The sequence below is a fragment of the Corella eumyota genome, chromosome 6, assembly GCF_963082875.1.
Source record: "Corella eumyota chromosome 6, kaCorEumy4.1, whole genome shotgun sequence".
NCBI classification, from domain to species: Eukaryota; Metazoa; Chordata; class Ascidiacea; order Phlebobranchia; family Corellidae; genus Corella; species Corella eumyota.
The window spans coordinates 2551791-2578997 of record NC_137495.1 but is presented as its reverse complement, the minus strand read 5'-3'; the positions used below and the strand labels follow the sequence as shown (position 1 = coordinate 2578997).

The 27207-nt window shown below is 29.2% G+C and overlaps 7 protein-coding genes across 9 annotated transcripts; 4 read left to right on the top strand and 3 right to left on the bottom strand.

Moving 5' to 3' along the window:
* The first annotated feature begins 275 nt into the window (after nt 1–275).
* Nucleotides 276–1463, top strand: LOC145756059 (dehydrodolichyl diphosphate synthase complex subunit DHDDS-like). The gene has a single exon (XM_082572294.1). It carries the CDS (start codon nt 313–315, stop codon nt 1210–1212), a length of 900 nt encoding a protein of 299 aa, XP_082428420.1. The 5' UTR covers nt 276–312; the 3' UTR covers nt 1213–1463.
* A 24-nt stretch (nt 1464–1487) lies between these two features.
* On the top strand, nt 1488–4208 carry LOC145756054 (BRISC and BRCA1-A complex member 2-like). Its single transcript, XM_082572289.1, has 9 exons — nt 1488–1647; nt 1755–1843; nt 1989–2148; nt 2230–2356; nt 2558–2748; nt 2838–3008; nt 3382–3464; nt 3553–3709; nt 4006–4208. Exons 1-9 carry the CDS (start codon nt 1532–1534, stop codon nt 4067–4069), a joined length of 1158 nt encoding a protein of 385 aa, XP_082428415.1. The 5' UTR covers nt 1488–1531; the 3' UTR covers nt 4070–4208.
* Nucleotides 4068–6051, bottom strand: LOC145756050 (lysophosphatidylcholine acyltransferase 2-like). The gene has a single exon (XM_082572285.1). The coding sequence runs from the start codon at nt 5977–5979 to the stop codon at nt 4522–4524; it is 1458 nt and encodes a 485-aa protein (XP_082428411.1). The 5' UTR covers nt 5980–6051; the 3' UTR covers nt 4068–4521.
* A 527-nt stretch (nt 6052–6578) lies between these two features.
* On the bottom strand, nt 6579–9202 carry LOC145756048 (lysophosphatidylcholine acyltransferase 2-like). The gene has a single exon (XM_082572282.1). The coding sequence runs from the start codon at nt 9184–9186 to the stop codon at nt 7621–7623; it is 1566 nt and encodes a 521-aa protein (XP_082428408.1). The 5' UTR covers nt 9187–9202; the 3' UTR covers nt 6579–7620.
* A 23-nt stretch (nt 9203–9225) lies between these two features.
* Nucleotides 9226–11402, bottom strand: LOC145756044 (nucleolar protein 56-like). Its single transcript, XM_082572279.1, has one exon. The coding sequence runs from the start codon at nt 11320–11322 to the stop codon at nt 9583–9585; it is 1740 nt and encodes a 579-aa protein (XP_082428405.1). The 5' UTR covers nt 11323–11402; the 3' UTR covers nt 9226–9582.
* Nucleotides 11403–11983: 581 nt separating this feature from the next.
* Nucleotides 11984–18284, top strand: LOC145756040 (uncharacterized). 2 transcript variants are annotated; one of them, XM_082572273.1, is made up of 18 exons: nt 11984–12122; nt 12215–12306; nt 12738–12859; nt 13442–13554; nt 13706–13820; nt 13968–14141; nt 14221–14310; nt 14406–14527; nt 14616–14691; nt 15077–15340; nt 15435–15587; nt 15698–15826; nt 16316–16461; nt 16629–16814; nt 17012–17137; nt 17342–17393; nt 17567–17692; nt 17860–18284. In XM_082572273.1, exons 1-18 carry the CDS (start codon nt 12025–12027, stop codon nt 17902–17904), a joined length of 2229 nt encoding a protein of 742 aa, XP_082428399.1. In that variant the 5' UTR covers nt 11984–12024; the 3' UTR covers nt 17905–18284. The 2 variants fall into 2 exon arrangements, with proteins under 2 accessions (XP_082428399.1, XP_082428400.1); XM_082572274.1 differs by lacking the exons at nt 11984–12122; nt 12215–12306; nt 12738–12859 and adding an exon at nt 13182–13291 and having other exon boundaries at nt 17860–18283.
* Nucleotides 18285–20050: 1766 nt separating this feature from the next.
* LOC145756042 (sodium- and chloride-dependent glycine transporter 2-like) lies at nt 20051–27002 on the top strand. 2 transcript variants are annotated; one of them, XM_082572277.1, is made up of 14 exons: nt 20051–20246; nt 20328–20459; nt 20588–20749; nt 20896–21040; nt 21171–21348; nt 21814–21951; nt 22119–22305; nt 22394–22557; nt 23447–23587; nt 24151–24253; nt 24523–24629; nt 24802–24990; nt 25446–25617; nt 26128–27002. In XM_082572277.1, the coding sequence occupies exons 1-13, from the start codon at nt 20105–20107 to the stop codon at nt 25602–25604; spliced, it is 1947 nt and encodes a 648-aa protein (XP_082428403.1). In that variant the 5' UTR covers nt 20051–20104; the 3' UTR covers nt 25605–25617; nt 26128–27002. The 2 variants fall into 2 exon arrangements, with proteins under 2 accessions (XP_082428403.1, XP_082428402.1); XM_082572276.1 differs by lacking the exon at nt 26128–27002 and having other exon boundaries at nt 25446–26052.
* The last annotated feature ends 205 nt before the right edge of the window (nt 27003–27207 follow it).

The following is a 27207-nucleotide window of genomic DNA, read 5'->3' as shown; positions in this document are numbered from 1 at the left end:
GAAAACACAAAAATAATCTGATGACGTCATTGATTTCGTGTTGGAAGATGGTCATCCAAGTTCACGTTAATTTTGTTTACGTTTTAAAAGGTTTTACACCCATTAATATATAAAAGAAAGTGTTAGAATTATAGTATAAGGCAATTAGAATATATAACACTAAATATGTGGCGTGTCTGCCCGTTATATATCCAGGTATTTGTTAGTTAATGTCTGAATGTTGTTCGTATTGTTTGGTTTTCTACTTAATTGTAAAAATTGTTGTATTTAGTAACCTAGGTTTGGTAAATTTGTTTTAATTATTATTAAATTATGGCTTTGATTCGACACGACCGAAGTTTTGATCAGAACCTGATTCAGCGTTGCTGTTCTTCCATTATAAAATGTGGCCCAATACCTCGCCATGTTGCGTTTATAATGGACGGTAACAGAAGATTTGCGACCAAGAATCAAATTGAAAGAATTGAAGGCCATACTAAAGGCTTTGACAAACTTGCAGAATGTTTAAAATGGTGTTTAGATCTTGATATACCAGAAGTAACAGTGTATGCATTCAGTGCTGAAAACTTTAAAAGATCAAAAGACGAGGTGGATAGTTTAATGGAACTAGCACGTGTCAAATTTACTCAAATTCTACAACAGAAAGAAGAAATTGAAGCTAACAATATTCGGATTTGTATGGTCGGTGAGCTTCACCTTTTACCTCCAGATATTAGAAATCTTGCAAAGGACTTAATATCAACAACTAAACATCAGCCAAGATGTAAACTTAACGTATGTGTATCTTATACTTCGTGTCACGAAATGGCGCAAGCGTTAAGGGATATATCATGGGGTATCAGAGAGAATTATCTAGAATCTGATGATGTAACTCAAGAATTGATTGATCGAACACTACAAATATCAAGATGTGATTTACTTATTAGGACTTCAGGTGAAGTAAGATTAAGCGATTTTTTGTTATGGCAAACTTCGTTTTCACTTTTATCATTTGTCAAGAGTTTATGGCCTGAATTAAGTATATGGGAATTCTATGCTTCAATTTTGGAGTATCAGCAATCTTATAAGGCTATAAACAAGGCTGTACATGATGCTACATGTGATAATAAGATTACAATTCAGCAAAAACAAAGAATGGATATTTTTTTAACAAAACTTTCTATAAAAAGAGAACAGTTGGTAGAAGCCGGGTTTATAGAATCTGAATTATAATATTTCTTTCCTTTTTATTTTAACACTTAAATTATATTTACCCTGTTCTTACTATTAGTACATTTTAACATTTGTGCCAATTAACTACCAATTTAATGTATTTCAAAATTCGAAGTTAAAAGTTTTTTGTGTGCAATATTTGATAAATGTATATACCTGCTTACTGATTTATAAGAGATTGTGCTATAATTATGAAGCAAATATTTGATATATTAAGTTTTTGTATATTTGTATATTGTATTTTAATCTAATGTGTTGCTATTTTATTTAGATTTTCAAATATTAACAACATAATGTGTAAGACATAACATCTTTTAAGATGGAAATTGATAATTTATTTCTATGTCCGTGGTTGGTACCACTTGTGAAGAAACTTTTAGAGGGTCCGACAAACTTTTGTGTTAATGGAATCAAGATAGAAGATCCCAAATCTAGGTAAACTTGTATAGAAATGATAATGTTTCAATGTTAAGTGTTTAAGTTCATTTTTATATATATACCACATAGTAAGCATTTGTTTTATAAAATATTTTATTTTATAGTGCGCCCTCTCACTGGAATGAAGCTGATTTATTAGACACAAATGATTCCTTTACAATAGCTATTCCAGTGGCCGGAGAGATAGTTAGATGTAAGTATTTAAAATATAAAAACCCCAATAACCTGCCCTATGGTCTTTCAATTGTCGTAATTTGGTCGCAACTTTCAACTAATATTTGCCCTTAATATTTTTTCCAACATTTTATTTATTTCAAGTTGATACCTATTTTTATCAGGGCAAGTTTTGTTTGATGGGTTTAGGAAGGAAACACCTCCTGATTTTCTGTTACCCCAATACGATGATTTTGATCCAGAATATGAAGAAATAACAAGTCTGTTAAAATGGGATCCTGATCTTGATAGTAGTTTATTGGTTATAATACAAGAGCTTGTAGGGTAAAAAATCATATTTTTACAATCTTAATTAATATTAAATCTTTATGTTTGTAGTACAAATATTAATGTCTTTAATTGTAGGATGTATAAGAAGCATCATAAGGAAAAATGTTGCAAAATTAATATAGAATTTACAAAAGAAATAACTGCCATTTATGAGGATGAAAGTTTTTCTAATATTGAAATTTGCTTAAAGAGACCAGACAAAGTAAGAAACTAAATTTATTATTTTTAAACCAATTTGTTATAGCTTAAGTTCAGCAGAAATAAAAAACATATTATTGTAATTTTGAAACTGCTTGTGTGTATTTACCAAGTTTGTAGATTTTTATTATGATTATTTATGTTCTGGATTTTTTTTTCTAATAGTATTATTATTCAAAAAATTTTTTTACATTTTCTCCAAAAGAGTGGTCCAAAAAACCATGTTGTCAACATTCTTCTTCAACTCTCCACAAGTGTGTCCTCTCTTTCTACCAAGCTCTTCCAAGATGCTCCCCCACCTGACATCTTTATTGAGACTCCTCTGCTTCTGATTAAATATGAAACAGAGACATCGAATGTGATTCCTCTACTATTTATCCCAGCACATATTGAATAGTAAGTGCTTTAGATTTCTTTTTTAATAAACTTAATTTTATAAATTGCTGACCTTCAAAATAGTGCTCAAAATTTTTTTATTTTAATAGCATATTAGGGGGCAGGGGCATAGTAAGTCCACCACTTTATGCCCCGGGTACCTCCATCCTGGATTACTGTCTTAAAACCAAACATAAAGTCCAAGAAGCTATCAACAACTTGGCAGAAAGTCATCAAAAAAGATGCGAATATATTGCCGCCTTCCATACACAATTTAGTGGGTAAGTTTATTAATACAATTTTATATTATGTAATTTTACTGGTGTTTGTTTACAAGCACCCACCCAGTAGAACTAGACAAATCCTTTAGCAAGAATTATAAAAAAAATTGAGAACTATCTTAAACTACAAAGTATTCTTTCTTGATGATAGTTTACTGGAAAAAATTCCTAAAGATAGATTGTGTTTGTTGAACTAGGGAATATTAAAAGTTAATATAATATAGACTTAGACATCTAGAAGTTTAAGTCAATAATCAATTAGCAAAGCGGCATTAAAGAGAAGTTATGGTTTTAAATGGGTGAAGCTTTGCTAATCTTTAAACCTGTTAGGTATATATTCTGTTATTAACCTATTTTTTGTTGTTATTTTTAGCGATATATTGGAATATGATGCGGAAGACTTCTACAAAGTTAGTCTCATTTTTAACTTTCAAACTTTCTTCTTTTTAGTTCATGGTAAGTTGTAGTGCTATCCTTTACTGTATGCTTCTTATTTTAATTTTTAAGAGTTCATTAAGTGATTTTATTTAAATTTTTATTTTAGTGCAATTAACGAGATTTTTTCCACGGGACCAACCCACTTTAACATTCCAATCAGCATACCACATGGCAAAAAATGGAAACAAATTATTTCAAACTCTATCAGCAAGTTACCCCTATAGCCCCCGGTGGTCAGGAGCAGAAATGGCGAAAAGAACACGGTAATATGGAGTACCAAAAAATAAAACTTAAAAAAATTTATGTAAAAATATGCAGGTAAGTGGTAGCATGTAAGGTGGGTGTTTTTATAATTATTATCAATGTTTTTTGTCATTTCAACCATAAGACAATAAATCTTTGGACAAACCAACTTAATTAAACCTATTTCTTGTTCATTTATTTTAATAAAGTAAATCCTTCAGAGTTAAATTGTCATTGGGTTAAGTTGTATTATGGTTAAATTGACTGGTCCATTTTACATTTGGCTAGGTAATAAAACTGATTTATATTTTTTTAGTGCTTACATTTTGGAGAAGATCCCAACCTTCAAAGATAATTGTATTAAGAGTGGAGTTCTGTGAAGTTGATTTTATTATTTTGTTGGAGTTTCGATGGTAAACGTATCACAAAAAAGACAATTTTATATAATCGTTGCACTTTTAATATATATACATTTTTTTGTGATTATAATCACAAGGATTAAATTTGAATAAGTATGTACCATAGGCAACAATCTTTTACATGAACTACAGACATAAAGGCAAAAAAATTGTAACAAAAAAATATAGATTTCAGTTTATGTTATTATTTTAATACTTAGAGATACATTTCACAATTAAACAAAACTTATTACTGAATATTTCTTTACCTGTAAGCAAGCTAAAAGCACTTATACATTCGTTAAAACACCTTAGAAAAAACAAAACACTTAACTTTTTAATAAAAAATATAGAAAACAACCACTGAGAAATAAACTGCGAAAAACACTGTTCAGTCAATACTTTATAATGTTTGTACAAGTCTCAACTTTATTTTATTTATTTCGTTTTCTAAGTTGCATTCGACTGCCATTGGATACAGAATCAGCTGGGTCATCGTTTTGCTCTATGACATCATCAAAAAACAACAGAAGTATCCCATAATTAGGTTGCTTGGTGATAAAGTCTTTAAATTCTGTTTCAAGATCATTTTTGTCTTCAGAAATCTCAGAATTAATTGTTGTAAATATAGCATTCAGATCACTTTGCTGTTTATGATGTTTCGCTATGGAAAATATCTGAAAACATTTTTTCACATTTTCTGGTTTATTAATTTCACTAGATATGTGATGATAACCAAATATGTAATCTCTAAAGGTAATTACTCTTTTATGAGCCTTATTGTATATGCTAAACAGGTCCTTCATTGCTGAATTAACAGGTATTTGCAAATACTTAGAAAAGTCTTCAATTGTGCAAAATCCTGTGCCTTTGTTTGCAATTTTAACATATTCTGTCAACATATCTTTAACCTTGGTAAAATCTAGTGACTTGATTTTTGAGCGTACGTTATAAAACTCAATAGATCCAATATGGGGTGGAAACTTTAACTTAATTGCATGTCTCACTAGCATACGATCTTCATAGCAGTGATCAGTAAAAGGTAAGCCTAGGTTTGTACCAAGCACAATTCTTACATTATCACCATACAATCTTGGGTTATCTATTTCCTCTTGATTTGGCTTATAAACCGGCATGTAATTGACCTCGCATTTTATTCTAAATTGGCAGATACACAACCAAAATAATTTAAAAGCATGTGGGGAGCATTCAGTCCATGAACTGGTGTTAAGACTATTGGTGTATCTTATGGTCACTGGTTGTACTGGAGCACCAGTTAAAAAAGCACCACCTTTTAACCGCATCATATACTGACCATTTGTACAAGTGCCTTCTGGAAATATAATAATCTGAGGCCAATCTCCAGGTGTGTTAATTCTTTGTTGCAATGCATGTTTCGTGTTTTCTCTCGACTTTGGGTCGTCTCTCTTTACAAATATTGGTTGTAAAGCTTTAATTAAGGTTCCAAATATTGGAAGCTTGGAATTTTCAAACTTTGAAAGAACAGAAGGCAAAGGAGAACTAATAAACCACAAAACTCCATCTAAGAATGAAGTATGGGTGGCTATAGCCAAAATTGGAGCTTCAGAATATTTCGCTCTTTTTCCAGTTACTTTAATGTGATATAAACCCCATATAAAAAGCACCAATCTTCCCATTTTTTGTAAAATAGTAAATAGAAACCTTCGAAATGGTGTCGCCGGCTTCTCTGACGTTGCTGAAACACCAATCGTAAAAAAAATTCCAAGTAGCCATGTACAAAGCAATACTAGAAATCCTGCAATTAATTTTAATGGTGCTAACGTCAATGACATTAAAACAACTTGAATTTTTTGAAGATTGTTTAATTTAACCGATGAAACAAAAGGATTCGGTGGCAAGGCTTGCTGCATAGCTACTTTTAAATTCCAATTTATTATTCTTATGCCAAATTTTTAAGCTAAAAATATATATAAATTTTAAATCAATTTAGTAGTAAATGTTATAATTCTATACTATATTTCAATTTACCGCTGAACTATATATAACTTGACATTATAATTATTTATTGCCAAACTAATTAATGCTTTGTTGGTAATAAATCATTTTTAAAATAGGAAATTATTAGCAGTTTCCTGTAAAAAAATGTTTATATTTTAAATATGACCTGTATTTATTTATAAATGAATTAATCACTTTTAGCAATACACATTCAATTAACTAACAGGAGTGAATCTAAATTGAATACTGTTAAATTTCAATGGATTTTTTTCCTTTTGTTTAAATAGTGACAGAACAAAGTCCATTTATTAGTATCCTATTTCCTACTGGCCTATTACATAAGACCACAACTTTTCTACAAAGACAAAATGCAGACCTTGTGCTAATTTCTGTCATGCTAAATTAAATTTTAGGAATTTCTTACATTTAAACTATCTGATGGCCTCTAAAACAGTTTTAAGTTGTAAATTTGAACATTTTTACCAGTTATATAACCAATTCTTAGAATGAATCTTGTTTATTTTAATAATAATGAACCAACAAAACTAAAACATGCACAAAATTATAAAAATCTAAATATTTAAACATTAAAAAATGCAATGTTACATAACATTGAATATAAATGTAATTTACTCTGCAATATAATCTATAAAACAAGGTTTAAAGGCACAGTGAGTTCAAAGGACAAATAATTTATTAGTGTTAAAAAGCAAACAAGAATTCCCATAAAGTCTGGTTTCTTACAGCATGTAAACATAGCTTATATGACTTTGGGTTGAAATGCAAATAAGATTTATATTTAAAGTACATCAAGTTACATAACAGAAAATTGCATCTGAATTTTTTTCAAGAACGTGTTAGAAGAGTACAAAGGTTACAGAATGTTTATGTGTCATCAACTGTCAATCAAATTTATTTTTTATGATGTCATAGAGCTTAACAACTGCATGTAAAGTGACTAAAAAACGAAGTCATTGCAGGATATTGCAAAAGGAAATGACTTTATGTCTTATATCATACTATAAACATTACCAAAGTAATATGGCAATAATACGTTGTAGTAGTCTATACATGTTGTGTTTATAAGTAAAACAAATACATTAAAATTGTTGTATGGAAGAACTTGGGTAAAATATTTAAAATAAAACAAAAATTATGTAAATATTAAAGTGCGAATATGATAAATTGTTGTAAATATGAGTGTTAAAAAAACTTTTAAAAATCACAGAAATAATATTATTGTTGTTGTATGAATTATTCAGTTGACATTTAAAAACAAAATTAATCTTTAAAGTGCTTTTAAATTGTTGTAAATAAGAGTATATGTTCAAAAATTTCCATATTTACAGAAATATTATTGTTGTTGTATAAGAGTATATCGTGTACAAAATCAAAGCAATATATAATAACATTTAAACAAAACATGTGTAATATGAGGCATAAATATAATAAATACAGAGTGGGAAGATTCTAAATAAAAACAAACATAAGAACACCAAACACCATATAAAACTTACAAAAATAAAAGTTTAAAATTAAAATAACATTGTTTATTATCCAGATGAGCTTGATACATTGGCACCTTTTCGCTGCGTTATGGTATCATTAACTGTCGAAGCTGGGTCAGTGTTTCTGTTATCGACTTCATCCTCTTGCATATCCCGATACCACACAAACATTTTCGCATATTCCGGTCTTTTCTCCACAAAGTCGTAAAACTCCTCGTAGGTAACTTTGTCGTCTTGCTTTTTACTCATTTCTCCGAAAATTGTTTCAACGTCGATATCAGACCCAAAAGTTGAGTCTAAAACTTGTCGGAATTCCTCTTTCGACACAACTCCATCTTGGTCTTTATCAAATACTTTAAATGCCAAGCGTACTGTGTGATCAGTCACACTTGGTTGTGATACCAAAGACAGTCCAATTACATATTCCCTAAAATCAATGAAACCAGATTGGTTGCGGTCATATAAGTCAAACATTTCTTGCAGAGCTGGGGTGATCTGCATGTTTAGAAACCTTGCAAAGTCTTCAATTGAAATAAGCCCATCTGATCTATCGCATGCAATCTTAGAGAATTCAGAAAGACGGTCTTGTACACCGTCAATATTCATTCCCAGTTTACGACTAAGTTTTGTGAATTCAATTAGTCCAGTCTCCATTGGTAGCTTAAGCTTAGCAGCATGTCGCATTAATCTACAGTCTTCAAAGGTGTGATCTGTACAAGGGATGTTTAAAACATCTGCCATAAGATGTTTGACATTGTCTGCAAACAACTTTGCGTCTTTCTTTTCCTCTTCGTTAGGGTTGTACACAGGAAGATAGGTAATGCGAACTTTTAAGCTAAACTGGCAGAGTGTCAACCATAAGATTTGCATTGACCCTGGCCCATTCATGGTCCATGTGACTGTATCTAAGTCATTTAAATACTCAACTGCTACTGGCTGGACCGGCTTCCCTGGGATAAAAGCACCAGATTTAAATGTGATTAATGATTTACGATTAGTACAAGTTCCTTCAGGAAAAATAACAATTTGTGGCCATTGATCAGGGTTATTGGCTCTTCTTATGATTTCTTTGATTGTATTTTGCCTTGAATTTGGGTCGTTTCTTGACACTAAAATAGGAAGAGTTGCAATTGCTAATGTGCCCATGAGTGGTGCCTCATAGTTTTCATATCGTGATACCGAAGACAAGAAAGGCCGACTTACAAACGACACAAACACATCAAACATGGTAGAATGAGGAGCACACACCATTAAAGGTGCTTCATGGCTGGTAGCTCTTTTACCTCTTACATTAATCCAGTGTATACCAAGAAAAAACAAGGCTACTCTGCCCATAAGTCGTAATATTTCAAATAAAAAAGTTCGAAATGGACCGACTGGTCTTTTGATTGGCACTTCCATTGCAATGGTAAAAATATATCCAAACATCCATGTTATAAACAAAGTGGCAACAAATAAAACAAGTCTAAGAGGAGCTATTGTAACTGACATAATAGCAACCTGAACTTTCTGTGCAAATGTTAAGTTTATTTCATGGACGAATGGATTTAATATTGGCTGCATGAATGACTTCTGTCTTGGTATCACTTTGTTAATTTTTCGGTCCGTCATATTTACTTTAAGACCAGACCTAACTTACACAACAAAATCTGTAAAGAAAGCAGGAAGATTAAGTTTAAACAACCATTAATGACTAAGCACCATATTAATTGACAACATTATTATGTTACAAAACTAAAAAAAAATAGGTCGTAATTAAAAACAGTTTATACATGGCGGTTTTAATGACACAACATAAAATTTAAACCATTACCATGAGTCATGCAATGTTTTAAGAAACATTATTTTAACAGAATAACTCTAAATTTACATTTTTAAAGTTTACAGCTAAACAAATGTTTAAAAAATATGGCAGTGTTGAAAAGTGTATTATTGTACAATACCAGGTTGGGTTAAAAATCAGTTCAATCAATAAAAAAGTTGTTCTTCCTTTTTTAACAAAATAGTTCACCCTTCTATTACAGAATCATTTCCTTTTGACTTCTTTTTCTTCTTCTTTTTGATGCTCTCGTTACCGTTAGCAACAACATTGGCATCCTTCTTTTTAAGTTTTGGGGACTCGACTTCCATCGAAATATCGGCAGTAGATTTTCTCTTCTTTTTCTTTTTTGGTGTTTCTTCAACAACCTCTTCCTCAACAACAACGGACTTCTTCTTTTTTTTCTTTGCTGATTTTGTGACTTCTTTTACTTCTTCAACCTCCATACTTTCTTCTACAACCTCTTCCGCCTTTTTCTTCTTTTTTTTCTTCTCGGACTTTGGAGTGGCAACCTCTGAAACATCCATGTTTTCTTTTTCAATGCTCACATCCCCTTTGTTCTTCTTCTTTTTCTTCTTTTTGGTGCTCTTTTTACCTTCCTTCTCCTCTTCTTCTTGTATTTGCGCTTTAATCAAACTGTCTGACTCAAGTAGCGCTTCTTTCATAACATCAACATTCTTTCTTGGTGCATCACCAGTTTCATAAAACTTCAACCTTTCTTCCACCTGATCCTTGAGTTTTTCTCCAAAAACATTATTGGGGTATTCAGAAAAACAATCAATTCGAGATGCAATAGAACATTTATTTGCCAAATATCGAGAAATTCTTCCCTTGTTTTTAGCTCCAGCTCGGCCAATAAAAGTTGAATGAAAGATTAACCCATACTTCGGTGTGTTACCCTTTGATTTTAAAGCTCTAAAAAGTGCTTTTTCTGCACCCAGAATTTGAACAGTCGAAGCTGGATACTTAGCAAGACTTGTCAAGCTTCCAGCATGTGAAATAAGCCTAGCTCCAACAACGTCACCGATTAGAGTTGAAAGATTAGGAGCTACTGAACCCATTCGCTTATGCAGATATTCAACCAAACCTTTCCTGTAGTCAGTAAGAGAAATAACTCTGCTACAAAATGACTCGATGTTAATGAGATCAATTGGTGAAACATCCATCCCCATTGACATCTTGGAAGCAGCCACAATAGCTTGTGCCTTTGCAGAATCCATGGTAATCTCTTCCAATTTTTCCTCGATGTCCTCTGGCATTTCTTTCCTGTTTCCAATCATACGAACCAGTTTGCAATACATGTAGTTGTCACTTGAGATTTTGACCAACTCTGGGAAGTGGTAGGAATACCATTCCTTCACTCTCATTGAAAAGGTGTTGATGTCCTTGTCAAGTTGATCCAACAAAGCAATGCTCTGAATAATCATGTTGTCAGCTCGATTTACATTAAACTTGACTTTGGCTCGTGAGTAGCTATGCCCGAGACCAAGTTGAGCTTTACCCTGAGCTTGCAGAGTCAGCCCTTTTATCATATTAGGAAAATGAACTCTTAAACCTCTTATCACTTCACAAACGACTTCACTGACTGTACATTTTATTCCAGTTTCTTCGGTGATTGCACCAGACAACCGAGTGTCATCAATTCCCAAAAGCACATCACCCTTTTTCTTTGGAACATTGGTCACTAGAAAGGTCTTGAGATCATCATGCAAAATACCCTCTGAGATCGAGTTCATGTTATCTAAAGCATTGGTACCCGATTTAAAAGGAGAAAAAGACACCAACTTAACAGTGCTTGCAAACAGAGAATAATCAGTTATGCCACGTTCAACTGTTGGAAGCAAAGCTCCAATATCTTCAGCTTCTTTAACAAAAAACAAGGCATAACCAGATGCATGCTCAAACAAAATATGCAGTTGAGACGCCATGTTTTTATCACTATTTTCTGCAAATCCGTAACACTAAAAAGTTATTTGAATATTTAAAAAGTTTTAAACTGATTATAAGAAAACAATGTATTTAAATGGGCAATTATATTAGGTAACAACGCAGCGCTTCTATCTATTTATAAACTTTTTAGGCAGGAAATTATGCTAATTACCACGTGCTAACTTGATACGAAGCGTAATGGCAAGCCTTGCTTGTTATATTTATCAGCCCCCACGTGGAAACTACACGGGGATAAACTGGAAAAATTATTCTTGATAACTTCAATGTTTTATTTTAAATCAAGTATTTGGTTAATTTTGTTGTTGTTAAGTTATAATTCTTGTTATACTTATAAAAGTTTACAATTTAAAAAACGCCAGGCGAAGTACGATTCTAAAAAATATAACTTTTACATATTAATACTTAACTATACTTGAATAATTTCATAAATAAACTATGTAGTTTGTATTTTTTTAAACTTATTTATGTACATCAATTGTCTTATTTTACAATTTATGCATTTTTATTCAAACCAAAAGTTTTTACTTTATCATAGAAATCTGTTGCCTACTTCTCTATGGCAATAACATACGCTTTTACATTTTTGGAATAGGTAAAAGTGTCTACCCTTTTACGATGTTTTCGTTTTGTAAACGTCGTTAAAATTTATTAGCGTCTACATTTTTGGGATTTATTTAAATATGGAAAGGAATTTGGATCCTACTGATCGAATTCTTGACGATATAGATGCTCAATTATTAAATGAAGTGAAACAAAGAGCTTCTAATTATGCAGTTTGGTAAGTTTTTTTTATTTGGGCTGACAAATTTATAGCTTTGTATTTCGATCGTAACATTTGTTTTTAATTTTTTTCTCGTTAAATTACTTTAGCAAACTTGATGTTAATGATGATTCTGGTTCAATTTTAAATAAATCTAACTTATCAAACAAGAAGGACTACATTGAAACAACTTTAAATTATGGTAAGTTAATACGTTGATATTTTTGAACCGGCAGCGTGGTGTAGGAACCGGCAGCGTGGTGTAGTGATAAGAACTCTTGCTACACTACCATGATGTCGTGGGTTCAATCCCCACTGATCTCAAGCTGTAGCGCCCTTGAGTAAGGCGCTATAAACGGTATGAACTCCTGCTGAGCCAGCACTTAATTAGCAGCATAATTACCGGGCAATTATAGTCTTTATAATATTCCAAACTGCCACAGGCAACTCGAGACTGGGTCGGAGTAACTTGTGTTACTCTATGTTTAAGTCGCGCATTCGACTTTCCCACATCGAGGATAAAGATATATACAAAAAAAAAAAAAATAATAATTTTCCCGGCTAATTAACATTTTTTATTCACAATTTAAATTAAATTTTCTGAATTTTTTTATTGTCATTGCAAATTTTTAGAACCAAAAAATGAAAATAATCTGCAATTATCTTCTGAACAAAAAGCATCAAAAATGTCAAATGGAAGCTTGCATCAAGCTTATGATGCTGACATTAACATTTTAAGAAGACTTTTGAAAGATGTAAGTACCAAGTATTATTGCAATTAAAGTTTGTGTGAATATAGTATTGCTTGTATAAATAAAATGCTTAGTTTATATAAAATAAGAGATATAAGTGTTAAGTAATTAAACTTGTGTAAAATATTTAATTACAATTAATTCAGATTGTATATCTTTTGCAAAATTATGTTATCAATCTTACAACATGAAAGAATTTCATTTTGGTATTTTCTGTTTTGTTCTAAAATGGGAACTAATAATAGATAATTGTAATCTGATATACTGTATATTTGATATAAAACAATGGAACTAAAGTTATGCTATGGTTTTCTATATGTTAAAATATGTGTATAATATCATGTGTTGTGTATAGTTTTCATACTTACAGAATGTTATGTAAACATATTGTGGGCAGTTTTAAAATGCTTTGGATCTATAAAATTTAGCAAATAGGTATTATGTTTTAACTGTTGTTGTGTTGTTTAATTGGATTTAAAATGTCATTAGGTTTTAAAATCAAAAAAATTCAGCGAAAAAACTCTAAGGTTGGATGTCAAAATATTAAAATTGTGCTAATAGTTTTTACACAAGTATTTTTATTAGAATTTCGAGGAAGAGCCGAAGGAAATGGAAAAACAAGAAACTTTAACACAAAGTGGTAGTAATTCTGAAGTACTAAAAGTAGAAAGTTTTACTCCTTCTTACATCCCACCAAGGTAAATAGTTTTTTTTGTTAAATTTTGACAATTATAAATATATATTCTGTAAAATCATATATATTTTTTCACATACTTGGATTATATATTTTTTCACATACTTGGTATATAACCTTAAACTAAGAGTAATCTATGCTGTGTTTGTTTTTAGTATGGAAGCAAAAAGTGTTCAGAAATCTGTAACATTTCAAGAAAAACCTAAAGAAATTGAACCAGAAAATAGTTTAGAAAATACAAGCACATGCAGTTGCAACTGTGAGCATGAGGTATAGTACAAATGTGTAACCTAAATAATAAACATTTACAAAAATGTTTAATTTTTTTTAAAAATGTTTAAATTTTTGTGTATATTTTCTCAATAAATATGAGGATGAACTTAATTTACTCATGATGCATAATATAAATTTTTTTAGCTAACACAAATCACACTTGAAAGAGACGAATTAAAAAGCTGGATACGGAAAGGAGAAGCATCCAGGACTACAATAGAAGAGAGAAAAGAGCTGGAGAGAGCTCTTCATACTGCTAAGGCTCAACTTTTTCAGGACAAAAAAAGAACGAGAGAAAAAATAGAAGATTTACAAGAGGTATAAAAAATGTCAAACTTTTAATATTGTTTTTAAAAGAGGAAGCCTACATTTTAAATAAATTTTTTTGTTGTATTAGAAATTTGAAGAAAGTATTCATTGTTATGAGGAACAAATAGCTGAAAAAGATCGAATTATTGAAGAGATGAAACAATCAAAACCAGCTTCAGTAATTATTTTTCCTTGCCTACAATTGGATTTTTCTATTTTAACCAGGTTTTGTAATAGTTTAAGTATCTTTTGTTTAACATTACCTATTTGTAGACTGTTCCTGAAACAAGGAATTCAAGTAAAAGTTTAGAAGATGAAACTTTAATAAAAACTTTACAAAATCAACTGAATGACAGAGACACGCAGCTGAAAAAATTTACTGATATCTGTGAAAGGTAAAAACAAGTTTTAAATTAATAATATATTTTTTCATATAAATGATCTGGTTGAACTTAAAAATATTTATTTCTATTTATATTTTAGCCAACAAAATGAAATAGAGAAATTAAATTTGAAAGTAAAATCACATGAAGAGGATATTTTGCAATCCAACACAAAGGTTTCTATGATTTTATTTAATTTCTATCAAATCATTTTTATGACTTCATTTGTTCTTACTAACATTTTTTTTTGTATATATCTTTATCCCCGATGTGGAAAAGTCTTGAGTTGCCTGTGGCAGTTTGGGATATTATAGATTATAATTGCCCAATAATTGTACTGCTGATTGAGTGCTGGCACAGCAGGAGTTCATACCGTTTATAGCGCCTTCCTCAAGAGCGCTACAGCATGTAAGCAGTGGGGATTGAACCCATGACCTCATGTGTGGTGTCGTATAAAACACTTCTGTTAAAATACTGGCTTTATTCAGATCATATTACTATCGCAAATGAAAACTTTTTGGTCACTGAATCAGTATGTAACTACTATTAATTTTATTATAGGTAAAATCCTCAAATGATGCACTTCAGAATGACTTTGGTGCATTACAACACGACTTCGGTGCTTTAAAAAAGGACAACATTACGCTTGAACGTAACAACCAACAACTTAAACACAAACACGAAACTTTGGTGTTTAATTTTCAACAAAAACTAGACGATCTTCAAAGTGAAAACGACAAATTAAATGCTGAGAATAAATTTGAAGTAAAAAGATTGGGTGAAAGGGAGAGGATTTTAAATGACCAAGTTGCAGAACTGACTAAGGTATCTAGATTTTATTAAACAGAGTTTGATTTTTCATGTTTTTATATTTGCAAAAAATTTAACAGTTTTTAAAATTTTATTTTCGTTTTTTAAGCACTGCCAAAAATATAAGGAAATAGGTCTGAGCAAGGAGTTGGAAATGAAAGAAGAACAAAATGCTCACAATGCTCTTATCAGGAAGGAGAAAATAGCTGCAGAGAAAAAAATGGAGGCAATGCGATCAGAAATATCGTCTTTGTCAGCAAAAGTAAGAAATTTTAATTTTGGGTATATTTATATAGAGTTAAACATTATATTAGTTTTGCTATATGTAATGGAATATAATAATTAACGATGATCCTATTTCTTTTTTGTTAGAATTTTCGATTAGAGGCAGATATAAAAGAGAAATATCTGGAATGTGAAAAGAAATTACAAAATGAAAACGGTGAAAACAAAAGAAAAGTAGAATCACTGCAAATGGATGTTGCAGATGCTATAACAAGGGTAAGAGTATTCTAATCAATTTTTAAATTATTTTATATGTATTTTAAATCACAATTATTTAACATTGTAAATATACTTTGCCTATTCTATAATGGGAAAAATACATTACAGATATTTAGTTATTAAATCGATTTTATTTTATTATTACCTTGTCATTTTGTATTTGAGTTTGTGGAGTAATTGATAGGGTTTAAATTTCAAAGAATCCAATGAAGTATTTCTATTCAGGTCTTTAGTTTTGTTTATTTATAGTTTTGTATTGTATGGTGGCCTTTACAAATCTGGAATGTAAAACTCACATAAGTTATATGAAGTCCACTTATACATTTTGCACAACATTTTATTCAATTAAAACACCACTTAATAGCACTTGAACACAATAAATTTAAACCCTTTCAAAAAAAATCAAACCAAAATCATTGTATCTTAAATGGCCTAATTTTGCTTATATTAAAAATATTTTACAACAAAATTTTTTCATGTTTTTAGTTGAAAGATTTTGAAAAGGAATCTCAACATAAAGATGAGAACTTGTCGCAATGTATGATGGAGGAATGTCATAAACTGGCATTGTTACATCACAACATGAAGTTGTTGTCTACAAGGTCACGAAATCCCTTTCATTTCAACAAAAAGTAAGTTGTTTTTTTGTCTACATAATATATAAAAGCTAATTACAAATTTATTTAATAAGTTAATCTATCTATTTTACGATAAAAATCTGGTTAAAATTGAAATATGTTTTTGTACTGTGTCTAATTTTTTAGTTTTGTTTTTTTAATATAATTAATCTGCTTTTTAGTCTTCCAATCCCCAGTAAAAAAGCGTTGTCACAACTCCAAGACATCGTGGAATTAGTTTGTAGGTCGGTGAATGAACTAATATGTGAAGTTGCTCAACTGAGACGGGAAACTCGACAGAAACAAACCAATCAGATCACTTTAAAAAATGGCAAAGATGAAAGTGATGATGAATTGAAACAGTTAAGGTGATTAGGTTTTTAAATTTCTTTCTTGAATATAGTTAAGTTTTAAAAAGGCATTTAAAAAAAGCGTAATAGTAATAGCTTTTGTTTTTTTTAATAAAAATGTGTCGTTGTTAAGCAAAGGTTACATTTTATTTTTGTTAAATTATTAAAGCATTAACAAATTTTTGATGTTATCACTGTACTTTATATATTTGCAGGGAAAAACTAAGTTTTAAGGATTCTCAACTTCACAACTTGGAAGTAAATATGAACCAATGGAAAGACTTGACAGCTCACAGACTTGCTGAGAAGTTTCAGCAAGAACTTCAACTACAAGTGGAAAGGTAAATTTTAGGTCAACTTTAATGTCTTAATGACCTTGTATTCATATCAAGTTACAAGTAATGATCCACTTAAAAGGTTCAGTTGTCTCATAGTCTGTCTTTGGAAGAAAAAAAGTAGAGCTTATTTATTTGTTTACAGTTTTTGGTTTATATATTTTTTTGAGTTCTATAATAATATTATATTTTTTAAACTCTCCTTTTAAGGAAACTGTCTTTAAAAAGCAATATTGAAAGCAGCGATGGAGATATGTTAAAGGTAATTTTTCTTAAAAACATTATACAAGTTTATTTATGTATGTAGATCATTAAGCCTTATACTAACTTTAAAACTGTATTTTGATTGCCAATGAAATATACTTTTTAAACTCTACACAAACTGCTTTGGTATATCCACTATGGTACGTTAAACTCTGATATGATTCATTGCAGGTATATCCTATTGCAAGTAGTACCCCCACCCTTCCATATTCAGCAAAAGCAAGTAATGATACAAGCACTGTACAACTTTTATGTCATTTACAAGGAAGAGTGAAGCAATTAAGAGTGGAAAATGATGTAAGTGTTACCATTTTAATACTAAAACTTCACTTTAAATATCTTTTTAATTTACTAACCAATTTTTCTTCCTTATTCACATTAGTTTTTTTTTTCTAATTTTTTTCTTAATGTTAAAATTTAAAATTATCTATAGTAGAAATATTTTTATAAATCCTTTTTTTTAGTTACTGAGATCAAGTAGTTTTATCAAAGGCATTGGTGAAAACTAAATTTATTTTTCCAACTCTAAAAAGGTATGAATTTATATTACTTTTTAATTGTAACTGTTCTAATCTTCAGTATTAATTTTTCCAATAATTTTCAGTATTAATTAATCACTGTTTAAAATTAAATTTTAAATTAATATTAGTGATATTTTAATTGTTGTATGTTACTGTGTTATTATCCATGATAAGTTTTAGTTTTATTTATAGATAAATAAATAGACTAGCGTATAGTTAAATAGACTACTAAATCCTACGTTTTTATACCTTATATTTAATAATAAACATTTACTACAAATATACTGATACTATCTTGAAGCACAAATTTTCATAAAATTATTTCGTATGCAATTTTTTTTTTACTGTGCCAAAAAAGGATTTAGTATAAGCGTACTAGCACGATTAAATTTCTAAAAATTGTTTTATTTTCTGTTATCTATAAATTTATACACTGTACAAATAAAGCACTTTACAAACTAGTATTTTATTAAAAAAAAATTATTTAAAAGTACATAAAACCGCTGCGCTTAAATCAGTTAATAGCTGTAGTAATACAATAGAACAATATATAGATAGATATGTAGTATGTTGAATGCGATAATTTCACATGTTAATTTTCGTTACCGGGCTCAAGATATAAGTAGTCGCCAGTTTAGAATGCTGTAAACAAATTAATATTAAATGGTTATACAAATTGGTTTATGGTTTCAGCTTATTAGTAACGTTTACACTTTACACAAGCGCGCTATGGGATTTAAACCTATAATCTGGTAGGGTACATTTTTGTAACAAAATCAGTCTAAGTTTAATTATCGTCGTTGTTGATTTGGTTCTCCAGCTTCGAATGCTTCAATGGTAACTTATTGATTCTTGCCGATTTCCGTTTCAAGGTTTTTTCTTCCACTTCAATAAGTTTGCTTGAAATATTACCCAATGGTTGTTCAAGGTTCCATATTGCCGCATCTTTTCTACTTACCAAAATTATAATTCCTTTTTTGTAGTGGTACCCGAGATATAATCTTGTTTTAGTGTTCAATAACACTCGATTCCCAATAATTTCTTTCACATCTTCTCCATACGGTGAAAGTGCTTGAAACACATCGTTGCCTTTAACAACACGGCTAGAATCCTGAAGAACTACCTGATTTCTTTTATTAACCGTCATTGAAAATGTAGAGCTTTTATTTTTGATACTAAAACAGTAACTGAACCCTACTTGATGTGCCGTCCATGCTTCGCAATTATGAGGAGAAATCAGCTGCATACGGGCACCATTTTTAACAGTTCTTGGAACACAGCATTTATTACTTTCAATTTCAACTAATTTGATGGATTGGATTTCCATTTTCAACCTTGTATAGAAGCGTCTTTAGTTTCACCTTTAAACCCTTTGCTTGTAGTCCAAATACCCCATCTTTTATAGGGAGAGTTACGTATTATTTTGCTGTATTTTTTATGCATTTTTCTATATTGCCGATGTGATTTAAACTTAACTGCATTTTTGATTAATACTATAGGCTTTAGTCACTTTTTGACTTTAAAACCGGTTGTGATAAATGTATTTAATAAAAATTTATCACTTGTTTTCCATCTTAAGCGTGATTAACAATTCCAATAAGTGTGTAAATATTTCATGATTTAGATTAACAACAACTTAATACGCGTAATTTATAACACTACGTAAGCATGTAGCTTCATTATTTATTTTGTATTATTGGTAAGGGTAGGTTATAGCTGTTACTTTAAATATTCAGTGATTAACGTGCATGTAAATCATAGTTTATAACCAAAAGCCGATGACAAGTGTGATAAAATTTGATTCATAAAAAGGCTCAATCAAATAATGTTTATAAGTAAACAGCATAAGCGAAACTACAACTTTATACTTTGCATTAAATGATTAATCACATTCTTTTTGTTTCTTTTTTGGCAAACATGAATTGCTTTAATTAATCAAGTTATTTTTTTTTTAAATGTGACAAAATAAGCCAAATACCAATTTAAAAATATTTTAAGTGTCAAAATTTTGCAACATAATTTTGACACACGTTGTTATTTTTTTGGTGTCGTCAGACATGGTTTGGCGGTTTATTTTCTGTTAAAAAATACTTAACAGTCTAAAAAAATATTATTTAGACATTAAATATATGTTTATTTTTTTGGAATTTATCTTTGTAACATAGTGTTTTTTATAATTTAATAAATAATGTCGTCTTACGGAGGAGGACTTGGTTTGGAAAGAACAACATGGCCGAATAAATTGGAATATCATCTAAGTTTGTTTAGTTTTCTTATTGGGTTGTGCACGTTTTGGAGATTTCCTTATTTGGCATATGAGAATAATGGAGGTAAGTCAGTTGATGATATTTATTCATATAAAACATGATTTGTTAAGAAAATAGTAACTTATTTTATGTTTGATTTTGCAGCGCCGTTTTTGTATGCTTTTCTTATACTTTATGTCCTGGTTGGAATACCACTTCTGTTTCTCGAAATGGCATGGGGGCAGTACAGTAATTTGGCTCCCTTGCAAGCTTTTAAGATAGTGCCAGCAATGCAAGGTAAAATTCTCATACTTTTTAATCTAATTCTTAATTATACCTATCAACAACTTAAGAAAATGTAAAAATTTTTGTATGCTTTTTTATATAGTTAAACCCTTTTTGTAAATTTTTTAAACTTTTGCTAGGTGTTGGCGTTTGTATGTTGTTCCTATCATGCACTCTTCTTATTTACTTTGGAGTTGTATCATACAACATTCTCCTCTACTTGGCCACATCATTTTCCACCCCATTACCCTTCAGTACATGTGGTAATGTTTGGAACACAGAAAACTGCCAAGTTGAATTAAGTAAGCTAAAAAAATTGTTAATATAATTAAAATTAATGTGGTCCACATTATGCTTTATTACTTTAAAGTTTGTATAGCTGTTGTATCAACACTACTTTTATAATTTTTTATGGTATGTATATATACTTATTAAGACAATTTTTCAGGAGCTGACTGTGTAGTTATGTCGTCGGATTTACTATATCAAGATGGTAGTTATGGTATAAAAGTCGATGGTCAGTTTGTGCCGAAAACAACCTGTAATTACACTTCTGACGGGACACAAACTTCTCCAACTATTGAATATTGGACGTAAGTTTTAAAATTATTGTTACAAAATTTTACTGAAACTTGTACATGTTATTTATTTGACTAAATGTCAAACATTTTATGAAAGGTTTTTGGCTTAATTTAAACATTGTTTTTGTTGTTTACATTCTAGAAATAATCTAATGAAAAATGATGCCTTGTGTTCGTATTACTCTAACATTGACCAGGTTTTATTTGGTGAAGATTCAACTTTACTGATTCCAACTGTTGCTGTTCTACTTGGATTTATTGGTCTTAGATTTCTCCTGACTGTGTTGGCAATGGCAAAACATGTAAGATTTACCGGAAAGGTTAGTTTTAAATTATTCAATTGGTATATATTTCTTATGTATTATTAAAATCAAAAAATTTCTTAGCATTTTTGAATTGGTATATATTTTAGAAAAGTATTATTTCTTGTTTATTTATAAAACATTTCAGCATAACTTAAAGTACTTTAAAGTCTTTTGACCCACAGGTCATGTAAATTTATATGTTATTTATGTTAGTTGTTATAAACACCCTTTGATGCCTACTATAACACCTTTTAAACAACATTGTTTTGTCCTAAGGCTATGTTAGTTTTAAACAGAGAAGGACCTGTTTTGTTATAATACACAAATAAATGTTACTATGTCTATTTACTTAACTTTCAATGTATTTCAATATTTATTTACTTTAAATCTTTCAGCAACTGTGAATGTTTAAATGTTTTTTAATGCATATTTACATATTTTTTTAGTGTTATTTTATAATTCACTTTTACCTTTTTACAGATAGCTTACTTACTTAGCACTATACCATTTGCTGTGATGGTAATGTTATTGGTAAGATGTGTTACTTTGCCTGGCTCGGTCAGTGGAATTATGTATCTCTTTGTTCCACAAGATGTCAGCTCATTTCTATCTTACAGGGTAAATTGTTGTAAAATATATTTGTACAGCCCTATTTGATAAGTTAAAGTTATAATACTGGTAATCTAAAAACAAGGTGAAAGCCCAGAAAATCTTTTGTTACTTTGTAGTATAAATCTAGAGTTATTCAGAACTTAATCTTATGTAAATCTGTTTTTATATTTAAGCTTTGGAAGGATGCAATCAGCCAAGTTTTCTTTTCTCTTCTAACTTCGTGGGGAGGATTACTAGTATGGAGTTCTTATAACAGGTTTTATAACAAATACCATGTTGATGCTTCTGTGTTAATCTCCATTATTCCACTTCTGTCAATCTTATCTGCCGTGTCTGTGTTTTCAGTCATCGGATATCTTGGTAAAATGATATTAAAATATAATTCAAAATTTTTTTTATTTAAATTACAAAAAATATCTGTTTTCTAAAATATTTTTTTCCTGCATAGCCCAAGCATCGGGGGTTGAAATCGGTGAAGCATTAAAGGATGCTAAAGGTCCTTTCAGCCCCCTAGTGGCATACTCAGAAGCGATGAACCAGATGTGGGGTAACCCAGTACCATGGAGTATCGTTGTTTATTCATCTTTGTTCCTATCTTCTACTACAGCGTTGGTGAGTTTAAATTGATACAAGAGTTTATCAATATATTTAAATAAAAAATGAAATTGTGAAATGTGTAAAACAATTTCTAAAAATTTTGAAAGTCATTGGGTTTTATTAAAAAATGATGTAGTTTTATTTGCTTTATTCTTTGATCAACTGAATAATCAATCAAAGTAAATGAATTTAATTAAACTGTAAACATTGATACAGATAAGACTTTTATTAAGCAAACATTCTGGGAAAATTTAGTACAGTTATTTGTTTGATATTTATTAAAGGAAACCACCCAAATTCAATTTTAGAAACAGAAATTTTTATTATTAATATGACGCAAATGTATGACTAGTTTGTTAGGTATATAATCACTTTATTAACCTCTAGGTATTTCACTATAGCCTAAGATTATTTTTTTAAAATAAAATCCAAAATCTTCTTAAAATAAAACTTAATTCATAAAAGCTGTTAATGATAATAAAAAGTGTGTTAAAAAACTACAACAATACATTACATAAATAATTAAAAACCATTTTTATAGATTTTGTAATTATTATATTTTAATGATGTTTAATTGAAAGATTATTTTAAACTATGTCTAATGGGTAGAGGTTGTTTACTCTTTATTTATTTGATGTGTTTCACTAATACACATCAATTATTACCTAATTTATTTACCCTTAGGTCATTTATATGTTAATTTTTAAATATATTTAAACATGATCAATTTAATATATATATAACATGTATTTAAAATAAACAAGACTAAGAAATATAATATATTAAAAAGGGCATTTTAAAATATTTTTCTTTATACTTACAGATTTAACTTTTTTGTTATTTTACTATTACGATGTTGGTTGAAAATTTTATAAATTTTTTAATCCCAAAATATACTTTTCAGTTTCCAACACTTGAATGCATAATGTCTTGTATATCTGACTCCATACTTGCATTCCGAGGTTTAATACTAAGAAATGTCACCATTGTTGTTCTTATGATTGCTTCAATGGCTGCATATTATGGAGTACCTTGTATATTACAAGTAAGTTAAAACTACACATATTGTTATCAGAATGACATGTTGTATTTTCTAAACTGTATATATTATATAAGATTTTTTGGTTAAGAACAATGCAAATATTTCTAAAATTTTAAAAAAGATGTTTTTTTGGCAATTGTTTCTTAAGTTATGTGTTGTTGTATTAATTTTTTTTAATTTATAATTGTTTTAATAAAGGTAAATACCCTTATTATAATGTTATTTAAATAAACAGTGGTATATATAGTATTTTTAAGGTAATTGCATTTAGTTTCTGATATCCTATTATCAGCTTATTTTTAAATAAGTATTCAATTTCCTAATAACTGAAAATGTTGATATTAGACATTAAATATTCAGTGTATATTGTTTCAACTCCATTAAATATTTATGTAAATGTATTATAATATTGATTTTGTCATTATTGATACATTTGGTGGACTAAAGTAATTATATAACCCAAAACTTAAAATCTAAATTATAAAGTACATTAATGCTTGGTAAGACATTATTTAAATAAACTATAAAAAATGCTAAAAATGTTTAAATTCTGGTTATTTTTGTAGGGAAGTGGTCTGCAGATCATAGATTTTTTTGACACTTTTGCGCTGCCTTTTTCTTTTATCGTGGTCACTCTTGCAGAACTTCTCTTCCTTTCATATTCATTCGGTAAGTTTAATTTAAACAAAAAATAAAATCCTACTGTGAGGTTTTATTAATATTCTATTCATATGTAATAGACCAATTTATTACGGAAATACTAAGGAATATTAAATTTAAAGTCTTACTATTTATTTATATTATATATTTAAGCTCTTTTATAGTGCTTTAAAACACAATTTATACTCTCGTCAAAGGTATCGACTAAAAATTTGACTACTTTTAATTCTATAATTTATTTTTTTTAATCCATTTATTAACTTGTAATTTTTTCGCAGGTTTTAAGTTACTTGGTACAAACACAAATGCAATGACGGGAAATCCAGGTTTAAAAAGTCACTTTTGGTCTGTAATGTGGGGGGGAGTCTGCCCATTTATTTTACTGGTGAGTGAAACATTTAATGCCTTAATAGCAAATATTTTTTAAATTTATTTTAGAAGTTTTCATTGTTAGATTTTGTCAAATGTATAATTTATTTTTTCATATTTTTAAAATGTTTTTTCAACCCTTTTTAAATTTTTGTATTACTAATTTAACTTTAATTATTTTTTTAAAGGGTTGTCTTATATACACTATAGTGGGTATCATTCTTAAAGGCCCCGCTGTTTTATCACCCGTACTTACCCCTGAACTAAGAGGGGTGTGGGTTGATATAGCAGGGGGTGCAATGGTGGGGTTTTTATTATTGGTTCTTATACTGGTGGTTATTGCGAGGGTTATTCAATCACACGGGTCAAGCAAAGAGGTGAGTGTCAACCATTGTTTGATATATTTTAACAAGTCATAAATTGTAACTGTAAATGTATTACATATTGGAGAAAGTTCCTGGTATTTTTAGGTGTAATAAAGTAGTGTTATTTAAATTTTTGAAAGGCTTTTCCTATTATTACTTATGTGTTATATTTTGCTGAATGTGTTATTTACCAGAAATTTTCAAAGCAATTTTACGACCTTTGCACTGTGGTCAAAAAAACATTTTTAATATTTGTTTCTCACCATTAAACAGCACGGTTTACCTAAAGATAAACAAAATTAATTTGTACCTTACACTCTTTAAAATATCAAGAGTGTTTATTTATTTTTACTATCTCCATGAAATCAACTAATTTTTATAAGTTTTGTTATTTATTTTGTAAAATTTTAAACCAACGAAAAGTAATAAAAAAACTTTTTTTTTAAATTTCTTTTTCCTTTTTCCAGAAATTTTCCAATGCTTTCACACCCCACTTTTCCCGTTTAAGTGGAAACGGTCGTGACCACTCCAACGGAAACGGAGATTTGTTCATGAGTGATTATACTCACCAGGGCCAGCAAGGGATTGAGGTCTTGATTGATGAAGACATTGTCACAAGTGTTTAACATATCAATACAGGTCATGTTTTTATTCAAGTTTTTAGAGTACTGTAAAGTTAATCCTTGCTTATCAGGACTTTTGGGTTTTAAGTGAAGTTTTTAAAGTGTTTTATCATAAAGGTATTTTTTATAACACATCCTAATTGGGTTTAAAATTTGGTAGTATATATGTGGTTATATTGTGAATGGCTATATTAATGTAATAGCTTTTAATTAAAATTTTAGCAGTTTAAATTAAATTTAATAATGGTTGTTTGGTTGAAAATTGTTTAAAGTTCTATTATTGTAAATCTTTTTTTATAAAATAAGACATACATTTTATTCTTGCTAATTTTACAATTAAAATTAAAAAGGTACATGATATTGAAAATTTTAAAAACTGGTACTTATAAAAATCAGGTGCTAAAAAACTAATAATATTTAATAAACAACATAACTTTTTACTAAGAATTATTCCTACAAATTTTACTACATGATTATGATGTTGTATATATTGTTACTGTTTATAATTAGTTTTTATTTTTTATAGGATTTTTGGTCATATATTTCGTAGAATTGTAGTAACGGTGCTTTTTGTTTTTACATTTATAATTTCGATACATTCATTTTTTAACCTTTTTTACTTTGTTGCAATGATTATAAGAAGTTGCAATTTTTGATTTACGTATACAACAGACTTGATTAAAAAATTGGATTTTTTTTATTTTTTGCTTTAAAATATCATTTTGTTGTCTTATTTTTATTGGTGCTTTTAAAAAGCATTATAAGTTTCTATTTTCTGTATCAACCTGCTTAATAATATTTTATCTGTATTATTAGAATTGCCTTTTGCATGCCTATGTGCATTCTAATATGATTTTTACTTAATAATTTATCATAAAAATCACATTTTAATAATGTTCGAACTTGAATGTCTTGCCCTTATTTAAGTGATCTTCAATTGATTTTGTTTTTTTGGCTTGGTTTTATGTATTAGGGTACTATATAAACTAAGGTACTTGTGTTAACTTTACTCTATCACTAAAAAGCATTATGTTTAACGATACACATACTTCGAAATAACTAACACTTGTTTTTGTGTAAAATTAACTTTAAACAGTTCCATACTAATTTTTTTATTTTTTCACAATTGATATTTTGAATGAAATTAGATTAAAAATGCTCAGACCAGTAAGTAATTAAATGGATTCAAACCAAGGTTAAATTGTAAATTTTTGTGTTCTTATAATTTGCAGAATGTTAATATTTTTTAATTGTTTCATTTCTTTCGCTTTTTACCTTTTTTAGCCATTGACACAATTGCCGTATTATAGTGTTTTTATGTTTTTATTATTCTGTATTTTTAGCATTGTAAAAGACTGCCCATTGTTGCTTGAAATCGCCTGTTTGTTAATAAATTACACTGATTTATTTTTCTTTTTTCTTTATTCTTGACTTTTTAGATTATTTTGCTTAAAGTGATAAAGTTTTTTTATTTTTATTGAAAGTTCAGGTCTAGATTTTGATTAGCAGTTCTCTGACTTTGAGTTTTCCTTTTAACTTTGTTGTTCAAAAGTAGTAATTTTTCAGTTGTTAGATTTCAGAACTAACTTTTATTTAAAAACATTTT

Excerpts from the sequence above, each read along its gene's own strand:
- LOC145756059 (XM_082572294.1), top strand. The coding sequence starts at position 313 with ATGGCTTTGATTCGACACGACCGAAGTTTTGATCAGAACCTGATTCAG.
- LOC145756054 (XM_082572289.1), top strand. The coding sequence starts at position 1,532 with ATGGAAATTGATAATTTATTTCTATGTCCGTGGTTGGTACCACTTGTG. Across the intron at positions 1,844-1,988 it reads GGCCGGAGAGATAGTTAGAT|GGCAAGTTTTGTTTGATGGG; the intron begins GTAAGTATTTAA and ends TATTTTTATCAG. Across the intron at positions 3,710-4,005 it reads GAAATGGCGAAAAGAACACG|TGCTTACATTTTGGAGAAGA; the intron begins GTAATATGGAGT and ends ATATTTTTTTAG.
- LOC145756050 (XM_082572285.1), bottom strand. The coding sequence starts at position 5,979 with ATGCAGCAAGCCTTGCCACCGAATCCTTTTGTTTCATCGGTTAAATTA.
- LOC145756048 (XM_082572282.1), bottom strand. The coding sequence starts at position 9,186 with ATGACGGACCGAAAAATTAACAAAGTGATACCAAGACAGAAGTCATTC.
- LOC145756044 (XM_082572279.1), bottom strand. The coding sequence starts at position 11,322 with ATGGCGTCTCAACTGCATATTTTGTTTGAGCATGCATCTGGTTATGCC.
- LOC145756040 (XM_082572273.1), top strand. The coding sequence starts at position 12,025 with ATGGAAAGGAATTTGGATCCTACTGATCGAATTCTTGACGATATAGAT. Across the intron at positions 12,307-12,737 it reads TGAAACAACTTTAAATTATG|AACCAAAAAATGAAAATAAT; the intron begins GTAAGTTAATAC and ends GCAAATTTTTAG. Across the intron at positions 15,827-16,315 it reads TTGCAGATGCTATAACAAGG|TTGAAAGATTTTGAAAAGGA; the intron begins GTAAGAGTATTC and ends TCATGTTTTTAG.
- LOC145756042 (XM_082572277.1), top strand. The coding sequence starts at position 20,105 with ATGTCGTCTTACGGAGGAGGACTTGGTTTGGAAAGAACAACATGGCCG. Across the intron at positions 21,349-21,813 it reads ATGTAAGATTTACCGGAAAG|ATAGCTTACTTACTTAGCAC; the intron begins GTTAGTTTTAAA and ends ACCTTTTTACAG. Across the intron at positions 21,952-22,118 it reads GCTCATTTCTATCTTACAGG|CTTTGGAAGGATGCAATCAG; the intron begins GTAAATTGTTGT and ends TTTATATTTAAG.